Genomic DNA, 11411 nt, shown 5'->3' with positions numbered 1-11411 from the left:
AAGTGAAGAGTGAAGCAATTCTAAGAGCCGCGGCTGTCATGTGCGTGTCATACTAAAACACAGCATTGTTTGAAGACCAAACCACGCTCCCTATGCATATTTGAGCCTGGCACAACCTTCTACAACACCCTACAGGCTCTCTGCACCCAGAGAGTCAATTGAAACATACGTTGACTCTCTTAGTTTCAACAACTAAAGTTGTTCTCCTATACCGGCCTCTATAGTGATGTAATAACGTTTCTATAATTGTGGTAATAATAAACTTAACACCAAGGAATTGTGAATTATAGAGACAAAATCACAAAACTAGAGTAAAGTAGGATAGGTAAAGAAAATGTGTGACTTCTTCCTCTTGGATATTTTTCAGGCATTGTGTATTGTAGAAGGCGCTGACAATGAGAGGAACAACAGAAACATATCCCATCCTGCAAATATCCATCAATTATGAAACGCAATGGCCCAAAAGTCAACGCTTTCCTTTGCTTCAGTGCAGATAGGCCATCCATAATAATATGGCATTTTATGACAGTCGTCTCGTGTAGCGCATCCACGCAGGTCATGGTACAGAAAGTCTTCTGCAAGATACAAATAAGAACTTTTACTTAATTTTACTTTAAAAACATTACTATACAAATAAACACATTTTTGAAAAGTGATAAGTAGTCCTTGATAAATAAATGTTACTCTAAGCAACATAACTACATTGGCGGTAATGGTGGTCACAGCTGTGACTGGCCAAAAGTATGGAGGCCAACAAACACTTCTATAAAATATTGATCTCCTTTAACTTCTTTAAATTTAAGCATCTTAAATTCGTTCATTTTCTTTTTCCCTTTAGAGATTTATGATGCCAGCTGCCAGACCTGTGCCCCTCACCAACTGTAGGAGATCATTACAGGTTGCAAAGTGGCTCAGTGGTTAGAACTACAGCCTTGCAGTGCTGGGGACCTGGGTTAAAGTCCCATCCAGGTCAACATCTGGAAAGAGCTTGTATGTTCTCTCTGTGTTTGTGTGGGTTTCCTCCAAAACATACAGGTAGATTGATTAGATTGTGAGCCTGATGGAGACAGGGACCAATTTGGCAAGATCTGTGTATAAATAAAGGAATTATTATTATCATTAATATTATTACCATTAACTTTTTAAAGGAAATCTACCATCAGAAGCGATTAAGATAAACCAGGGACTCCTACTCATAGAACCAGACACTGTGACTGTGATAATCTTCTTACCTTTGTTCCTTTTTAGATCATTTTTAAAATTATGCTATATAGCCTGAAGGGCTCTGGTGAGTGTTTCCAGTGAGTGTTTGTGCTGTTGCTTCACAGGCTGTTACATTGAGCAGAGCAGGTCTCACATCCCACTGCACTTCCTGCGATTGCTAGATTACAAAGACAAAAGGAGAAGAGAGAGCAGGAGATTGGGAGAGACATGTACTGATCATTGTAACAGCCTGTGAAGCTGCATCACTGAGGGAATCTGGAAACATGCCCCCAGATCCCCTCAGGCTTATTAGTTTAATTTTAAAAGTTGATTTTAGAAGGAAGAAATTCATGAATAACACATATAAGAAGATTATCACAGTCACAGTGCCTGGATCTATGAGTAATGTCCCTGGTTTATCATGATGAATTTTGATGGTGGATTTCCTTTAATATGGAGAGTAGAATTAGGTCAGTATAAAGTCCTGTAATTAAGTATTTAGAATAATATGGGTCATTAAGGTTTCTTCAGATTTTATGCCTTTCCGAAGAAGTCTCTGGATACAACAGGAGCCCTTCTCACTGTGTATCCATACAAAAATACCAGATGTACATAAGATATAAAAGGATGAATCACTGCATCTAAAAGGCACCAAGCATACACAGAGCCAGGCTGCTGTCTGTCTTGTTATTAAGTATCTATTATTCATAACTAGCTGTAGCTCCCAGAGTTACCTGGGATAGTAAATAACTTCTCTTAGCTATAAAAAAAATAGAACAGATTAAAAAAATATATTTTATATGTATCTATAGACTGTCTCAGACTGTCTCTGACTGTCTCTGTAACTGACCGTCTCTGCCACTGACCGTCGCTTTTTTAAAAACTTTTTTGACCATCTCTGTCTCTGACCTTCTCTGTCTCTGATTGTCTCTTTGAGTGACTGTCTCTGATTGTCTCTTTGAGTGACTGTCTCTGATTGTCTCTTTGAGTGACTGTCTGTCTCCGAAACTCTCATTCAGTGACTTGTAAAGACCAATTTTTGGCACACACGATAGAAGATTTTTTGCTTGTATTTTCTTTTTATTTACAGTGAAACTTCACAACATGTAGCCTTCACCTTTATATGACTTTGAATAACAGAATGTTTAGTAGATCAACAAGTAACACAGGATGTGTCGGCCATCTGGACCTTTGTCAAGTATGATCTAATCTGTAAACGGAATAATTACAAATCATTACAAAAGGATTATGTTGGCGTTTGGGAGATTCTTCACACATATTGTTCTTCACATACTATTGTGAAGAACACCGTTCTGCACTAATGTCTTCTGATAAGTAAGCAGATGTAAGGAAACATCTGCAATGTGTTCTTCACACATATTGTTCGTCACATACTATTGTGAAGAACACCGTTCGGCGCTCATGTCTTCTGATAAGTTAGCAGATGTACGGAACAGCTGCAATGTGTTCTTCACTGTGTTCACTGTGTTCTTCACTGTGTTCTTCACTTAAATGATCCTTAATGATCCTTAAATTTCACTGTTCTTCACTGTTCTTCACTGTGTTTCCTTAAGTGAAAGCTTGTTATCGAGCAGTCGAAATACTCATCCGAGCAACGAGCCATTTCGAATACCCTAATACTCGAACGAGCATCAAGCTCAGACGAGTATACTCGCTCATCTCTAGTCTTGATTATAACAACCAGATTAATTAACTTTCTGTAAAAGTCCGATCGTAGGCATGATTCAGTCCTAACGGCTCAATAGTTTGTAAAGTATAGATCCAATATGATTCTCTTTTGCGCAAAAGTTTTATTCTATTACCGCCTCTTCTTGGTGTCTCCACTGTCTCAATCACCTGATATCTTAGTACTCTCACCTACATAAAGTATACCACAAGGGAATTTCAATAGATAGATAACAAATAGAGATGAGTGAGTATACTCGTCCGAGCTTGATGCTCGTTCGAGTATTAGCGTACAGTGAACACAGTGAACACAGGATCATTTAAGTGAAGAACACTGTGAAGAACACTGTGAAAAACACATTGCAGATGTTCCGTACATCTGCTAACTTATCGGAAGACACGTGTGCCGAACGGTGTTCTTCACAATAGTATGTGAAGAACAATGGGGCAGATTTATCAAGCTGTCTGAAAGTCAGAATATTTCTAGTTGCCCATGGCAACCAATCACAGCTCAGCTTTCATTTTACCAATGCTCATGAATATTTCAAAGGGGAGCTGTGATTGGTTGCCATGGGCAACTAGAAATATTCTGACTTTCAGACAGCTTGATAAATCTGCCCCAATATGTGTGAAGAACACATTGCAGATGTTTCCATACACATATACACACATATACACATACACATATATGTGAAGAACAATATATGTGAAGAACACATTGCAGATGTTTCCACGTGTCTTCGGATAAGTTAGCAGATTTACAGAACATCTGCAATGTGTTCTTCACTGTGTTCTTTCAATGTGTTCTTTCAGTGAAAACATCTGCAAACATCTGCAATGTGTTCTTCTTTAGTCTTCTTCTTTCAATGTGTTCTTTCAGTGAAAAATGCTCGAGTCTCCCATTGACTTCAATGGGGCTCGTTATTCGATACGAGCACTCGAGCATCGGGAAAAGTTTGACCCGAGTAACGAGCACTCGAGCATTTTAGTGCTCGCTCATCTCTAATAACAAAGCGAGAATTATAAGTAAAGTAGTCTTTAACCCCTTAACGCTCTGCGCCGTAGCTCTACGGCGCAGAGGTATAAGGGGTGTATGAAGAGGGCTCACGGGCTGAGTCCTCTTCATACAAAGGTGGGGGTTTTTGCATAATGCATAAAACCCCCACCGCTAATAACCGCGGTCGGTGCTAGCACCGATCGCGGCTATTAACCCCCCGTTGCCGCCGGCAAAGTCGCCGGCGGCATTTAAAGACGGCGGCGAGCGGTTAATTAACTTTCTGTAAAAGTCCGATCGTAGGCATGATTCAGTCCTAACGGCTCAATAGTTTGTAAAGTATAGATCCAATATGATTCTCTTTTGCGCAAAAGTTTTATTCTATTACCGCCTCTTCTTGGTGTCTCCACTGTCTCAATCACCTGATATCTTAGTACTCTCACCTACATAAAGTATACCACAAGGGAATTTCAATAGATAGATAACAAATAGAGATGAGTGAGTATACTCGTCCGAGCTTGATGCTCGTTCGAGTATTAGCGTACAGTGAACACAGTGAACACAGGATCATTTAAGTGAAGAACACTGTGAAGAACACTGTGAAAAACACATTGCAGATGTTCCGTACATCTGCTAACTTAAAACCCCCACCGCTAATAACCGCGGTCGGTGCTAGCACCGATCGCGGCTATTAACCCCCCGTTGCCGCCGGCAAAGTCGCCGGCGGCATTTAAAAGACGGCGGCGAGCGGGCGCCGCCATCTTTTTTTCGATCGCCACGCCCCCGAATGTCATCGGGGGGCGGCGATCGGTTGCCATGGTAGCCTTGTGTCTTCTTTTGACATGAGGCTATCTGGCAGCTGCAGATTCGTTACAATGAGCCAGTGGCTCATTGTAATGAATGTGCTGCAAAAATGCCATATATTGCAATACAGAAGTATTGCAGTATATGGTAGGAACGATCTGACCATCTAGGGTTAATGTACACTAGATGGTCTAAAAGATAGTGAAAAAAAAAAGAAAAAAAAAGTTTAAAAAATAAAAAAAATTAATAAAATATTAAAAGTTCAAATCACCCCCCTTTCCCTAGAACTGATATAAATTATAATAAACAGTAAAAATCACAAACATATTAGGTATCGCCGCGTCCCAAAATGCCCGATCTATCAAAATATAAAAACGGTTACGGCCGGCGGTGACCTCCGAGGCGGGAAATGGCGTCCAAATGTCCGAAATGCGACTTTTACACCTTTTTACATAACATAAAAAATGAAATAAGAAATGATCAAAATGTCCCACAGACCTCAAAATGGTAGCAATGAAAACGTCGCTTCATTTCGCAGAAAATGACCCCTCACACATTTCCAAGCGCCAAAGTATGAAAAAGTTATTAGCGTCAGAAGATGGCAAAAATTTTTTTTTCTTTTTTGTACACATTCGTTTAATTTATGAAAATGTATTAAAACACAATAAAACCTATATAAATTTGGTATCACCGCGATCGCACCGAACCAAAGAATAAAGTAGGCATGTTATTTGGAGCGAAGAGTGAAAGTCGTAAAAACTGAGCCCACAAGAACGTGACGCACGTGCGTTTTTTTTTCAATTTTCCACATTTGGAATTTTTTTTCAGCTTCGCAGTACACGGCATGTTAAACTAAATAACATTATGGGAAAGTAAAATTTGTTACGCACAAAATAAGCCCTCACACAGGTCTGTACACGGAAAAATGAAAAAGTTATGGATTTTTGAAGTTGGAGAGCGAGAAATGAGCCGAAAAACCCTCCGTCCTTAAGGGGTTAATGGCATATTGTTGTCCAGTCCTGGGATGACAAAAGAATTCACTTCGGATTATCGATGAGCACTGGCTGCAGTTCAGACAAGGGAACGTCTTTTCTTGAGGTAGCAAGAAATGTTTGTTTAGATTTTTTTAGAAAAACTGCCTACATCAGCGCTTACTAGTTTGTCACGTAAATTTTTAGTCCTTTTGTAGCAACTCATAGGCGGGATTTGTAATTCCTGTAACTGTGGATAGGCTTGTTTCAGTAGGGGGCCAATGCTTTTTAATGGCCCTAGTTATTAACAGAAGTTTGATGATAGTAGTGAACAAATGGTATGCATTTTATTTTTTCAGTTTTTTCTTTAGGGATTGAGATGGTCTGTCTTCCACTGGATTCTTGTAGTATTTTTAATGGGTATCCCCGTTTTTGAAATGTAAAAGTCATTTCAGATAGTCTTTCAGTTTTTTTTCTCTGAGACACTTATAATTCAATTGATCCTGTTATATTGGGATATAGGAAGGGATCTTTTATTTTGAGGAGGATGGGAAATACTTTCATGTAGTAGTGTATTGCGATCCGTGGGTTTAACGTAAAGATCAATAGAAATGTTACGCTGTGAGTCTTGTGTCATTAAGGTATCCTAAAAATTCATTTTATCAGTATCAAAATGAAGAGTAAATTGGAGTTCTGGTGTAATTGAATTAAGATAATGATGGAATAGAAGGAGGGAGTCCAATGTGTCCCCCCCTCCACCCCACACACGGAGAACACATCATCGATATAGCGACGCCAGTATTTTGAGTTTTGTTGAAATAAGGTATTCTGGTAAATGTAGTCCTCTTTGAAAAAGGTCATGTACGTGTTCGTGTAGGGGGGGGGGGGGTACATGTTGTGAAGTTTTACTGTAAATAAAAAGAAAATACAAGCAAAAAATTTTCTTTCTTGTGTGCCAAAAATTTGTCTTTACATTGAAACAAGTGGACTTAGATTCCCATTTTTTAAGCACCACGCAATTATTGAAGAGTGCGGTACCATCGCTATTTATGGCATACGAGGCACAGTATTTTCCCTCTTAGCCAGATGATTTATCTGCCGGAGGCAGGGGCACCACAGGGTAAGTAGCCACCAATTGCCAATCTTACAGCTTGTGCCCAGTCTGGTTGTGGAGGTGAATTTTGCTGTTTTGCTGATAACACTAGATAGATTGATGTAAATGCATTTTTTCTATTTCATAGGGAAACAAACATAATCTAACACACATTTATGTCTCTATTCAAATATTTTGGTACCTCTTGTTAGCTCAAAGGCAAGACACATGGTCTCCGCTCCTCTGCATTGTACAGTGTCACACCAAGAATTCATATAATAATAAATGCAGGATGGACAGACCAGACCATTGGGGAAGGGGTAATCCACCATCTGCTGAACTGGACAAGAGAAAGAGAGGAATAAGAAGAGGACGGTGAGTTTTATCCAGAGAACATGTAGATCGGTGTCATCTTCTCCAAGGATTGATAGTCAGGACACCCCCATATACTACACAGGGGTCCACATTTATCAAAACTAGTGCAGCGTGTACTATGTGCTGGTTGCTTGTAGAGGGTGCAGAGTGTGACAGAATTGTGTTGTATGTTTTTCATGAATCTAGCGCCCCCTTAATTTTTTTTTTTTTTGGTGTTCGTTCGTGTTTGTGCATTCATTAGAATTGTGGTGCACGATCCACCTGTGCACCGGAACGCCCCTTTAGCTGCACATTATTTCTGTCTTGTCAGAAACCGAGCAGGCGTGACACAAAACAACGTTTTTCTAGTGCAAAGTCGGAACCTTATATTTTATAATTATAACCTCAGCCAATTTTTTTTTGGGTGTTCTTAAGTAGGGGACCTCCTGTATTGTAAAAATACCACTGGACATTGTAGAAAAACAAAACAGGTGTAGTAACTTTTTTGAAAACTATAGATTCCTGAGAAGCATACTTACACAATGCTGCAATTACTAAGGGGTTACTCAGAGTAACACCTGGAATCCCACCTCAAATCAACAGCAAGTATCCTCTGTGTACATACACTTCATGTCACGACTATAGAGAAACGGTTCATTGCACAAAACTCACTGGGGGTAATTTACTATAAGACTGACTGACCCCGACACTTATATGGGGGTTATTTATCATGGTTTCCCTGGGAATTTTTGGGATTAAAATGTCTCAAAAAAAGTCTCAATGAGGTTTTCAGGGACTTTTCACTGCTAAAAAGTCTCACAGGACTATTTCATTAATGTGGCATGAACAGAGAACGACTGCTATTGCTGATTTTTGTGTCACTGGGCACAGAGCAACCACAACACAAAACTGGCACATTATAGGGCTTAACTTGCTGATTGGTGGGGTTTCAGTGATGAGACTCCCACAGATTACAAGAACAAGGGGTCCGATGGGGTTGTCGGTCATTGGACCCCTCGTCGTTCCATGACGATCTCCGTCAGCTCCATAGAGATTAATCGAGCAGAGTGGTCATGTGCGGCCGTCTGCTCCATTACTCTCATGGAGTGATGTGGGGTCTAACGAAGGTAACTTCGGCCCCATCTGACCCGTTATTTTCGTGATCTGAGGAGGTCTCATCACTGAGATCCCCACAGATCACGAAAAACAAGAGTCCCAGTTACCTCAGTTATTGCCCTGTGGATAGGGCCTAACTTGTGTTCTTGGGAAAACCCCATTAAGCGACAGGCGAAAAACAGATGACTTACATTTTGTGTCCACTGGAGTACAGAGGTCATCAGAACAACATGAAGAGCTCACAACTACAAGGGGATTTTCTTCCTGTTTTACGGTTGTTAAATGACATTTGGCTGGTTGCATACATTGCCTGCGCACAGAAAATCCAGGTATTTCATCTAAAATAAAACATAGCAGACTTTTTAAATAACATTTAAAGGGACATTGACTCCAACAAGAACCCTTTACTCTTGGATATAACATATCCTTTCCTGTATCCGCTTTTAAGTTAATTTTACACCTTTTTATAAAAAAATCACCTCCAAAGTCATATGTAAATTAGCAACTCTTCAGACACTGAAATCGTGGGCTGTATAGCAACTAGATCCATATTTAAAAATTGAAATTTTAGTTAAAAATAGAGCCTTTTACAGTCTGCCTTACCGGAAGCCAGGCATTGCAATTATTACCCTCATTACGCCAGTTCCACACCAAGAAGGCCTGGAAGGGTGTAAATGAGAATGCAGGTGGTGGCAGAGACCTACTTAGACCATGCAAATGTTCACATTGACGATTTGCATGGTTTTTGCACAAAACTACCTGGCAGTTGGTGTAGTTTTGGCCACTGGCACTGCCATCCGCTATATACATCAGAAAGCCTCAGCTTGTGGGGAGGGGTTGCATGAAGGGACTTTGGTAACATCCTCGGGAGCCCTTCAGGCTCATTAACATAATGTTAAAAGTTAATATTAGAGGGAAGGCGGCCATGTTAAACAGACAAATACAAGGTCAAAAGAATGCAGCACCTTATCTGCGGGAAGAGCTCAAACGACGGTCTCGGATGGATACAGAACATCCTAAGATTTTGATGAAGAATATTTTGTAGTGTGACCGGAGCTCTATATAATCTTCTAGTCCCTCAGTTTTATTCCAAATTCATACGTGTTACATGTATATCTTCCAATGGAGTCCCTTGATCTGTTGAACAATTAACAACCCTGGGTTTCGCTCGTCAGCATGCCCCGGAAGAAGCTGACGAGCAAAACCCAGGGTCGGGCGATGACTTGGCGTCCTCGTGGATTTGTTATGCGCATTTTATCTGATTTTATGTGAGTAGATTTGAAAATAAATGACTGAATTGGTGGAACTGTCTACGCTATGTCCGTATATTTTTTTTTCTCTATATAGCGGGATATGCTACCAGGAGAATTTTAAGGACTAACATCTAAGCGGTTCCATGTCTGGATGGTGCCGTATTTTCGTCTGAGGCGTTAATGGTTCAACAGGTCAAGGGACTTAATTGGAAGATATACATGTAATATTCTTCATGTATAACAGATATAAGAAGATTACCACAGTCACAGTGCCTGGATCTTTAATTAAAGTCTCTGGTTTATCATAATGGATTTTCATGATAGATTTCCGTTAACTTAGATAGAGATGTTCCAGGCAGCATACATCCTTGTGTATAAAGGGTTAATACAAGAATATTCAGTTAGCTCTTAAGTGCCATGTTTCCAGCAGACATGTGTGATATGATGACTACAATGTATCAGTGCAGGTAACATGTATCAGCCTGGACTCCAGAAGGTTTATCTCACAGAGCGTTGTCTGGACTGGAGACATCACAGTAAGGAGAGGTAACGGCTTCTCTTACATCATAGAACTTACCGGATTCATTATATGAGGTTATGGTGCCACACAATTCACCTGGACGACAATGCTTGTGGGGACCAGTACATGTCAAGGAGGGAGACTCACATTTTATGCACTTGAGACTGATATCTAAAGAAAGATCCAACATTCATTATTTATTACTTAGTATTTTTGAACAGATTAGGACTGATTTATCTATGCTGTCACACTCTCTCCCACTCCCCTCTGCTCCCTCAGCACTCCCCTCTCCCTTTGTCTGATGTAGACTCATTGCAGCATAGAAAGTTTCAGCACACAGTGGGAGGGGCAAGTGTTCCCGCATAGTGTAACAGCTTGTGAATCTGCAACACAGAAGGGCTCTTATAACACCCCACAGAGCCCTTCAGGCTCATTAGCATAATTTTAACAGTTGATTTTACAAGGAAGAAATGGATGGATAACATGGATAACAAATTTAAGGAGATTACCACAGTCAAATTGCCTTGATCTATGAGTAAGTGTCCCTTTTATAATCATGATTGATTTTTGAAGGTAGATGGAAAGGAATGGACGATGATGTACATGCTGGTAGTCAGCACATGTCAGGTCCTACTGATATAAGATGTCCTCTCAGTGAGGTAATGTGTAGTAATGGCAGTTACACATCATTACTATGGTAGCAGAGCAGGACAGTCTGTTACATCATCACTGGGACCAGAGGGAGAAGCTGTTACTAAGGGCTTGTGGGAGTTGTAGTATCTCGTGTAAGCCATCTTGAAGATAACTCCACCTACTTTAGAAAGTCCATCGAATTTTGTGAATCATTAAGTCAAACTGTGATTAAACACGTTGGGGCACATTTAATAAGGGTCCGAATCACGTTTTTCTGCCGGGTTTCCCGAATTTTTCTGATTTGCGCCAAATTGCTCTGGGATTTTGGCGCACACAATCGGATTGTGGTGCATTGGCGCCGGCTTTCACACAACATAAATCGGGGGGCGTGGCCGTTGGAAATCCCGGCGGATTTGGAAAAGCCGCAGAATTTAAAAAAAATTTGTGTCGCAAAAATAGCACTCACATACACCAAGACGTAGAAGGTGAACTCCGGTGAACTCCGGCGGACTTCAGCGCAGAAGCGACACCTAGTGGACATCAGGAGCACGGCCTTAGCGAATTCCGGCAGAACCCGAATCAGCATCGGAGAACGTGCTGCTGGATCGCGACTGGACCGGGTAAGTCAATCTGCCCCATTATTGGAGCTCATTTACTAAGGGTCCGAATGCCGCACTTTCGTTGGGTTTCCTGACGATTTCCACTTTGTGGCGAATTGCCCAATGTTGGCACTGGATGTAGTTATACTTTATCACTGTTCCGTCTATAAGCCAATACTAATTGT

The 11411-nt window shown here is 40.6% G+C and overlaps 1 protein-coding gene across 1 annotated transcript; it reads right to left on the bottom strand.

The window, feature by feature from the left end:
• Positions 1-383: 383 nt before the first annotated feature.
• On the bottom strand, positions 384-10631 carry LOC140065481 (phospholipase A2 inhibitor and Ly6/PLAUR domain-containing protein-like). Its single transcript, XM_072113079.1, has 5 exons — positions 10504-10631; positions 10052-10165; positions 8413-8559; positions 6954-7091; positions 384-575 (listed from the first exon to the last, which is right to left on the bottom strand). Exons 1-5 carry the CDS (start codon positions 10550-10552, stop codon positions 439-441), a joined length of 585 nt encoding a protein of 194 aa, XP_071969180.1. The 5' UTR covers positions 10553-10631; the 3' UTR covers positions 384-438.
• Between the last annotated feature and the right edge of the window lie 780 nt (positions 10632-11411).

This window comes from Engystomops pustulosus, chromosome 6, assembly GCF_040894005.1.
Source record: "Engystomops pustulosus chromosome 6, aEngPut4.maternal, whole genome shotgun sequence".
Lineage (NCBI taxonomy): Eukaryota > Metazoa > Chordata > Amphibia > Anura > Leptodactylidae > Engystomops > Engystomops pustulosus.
This window is presented reverse-complemented; position numbering and strand designations above follow the sequence as displayed.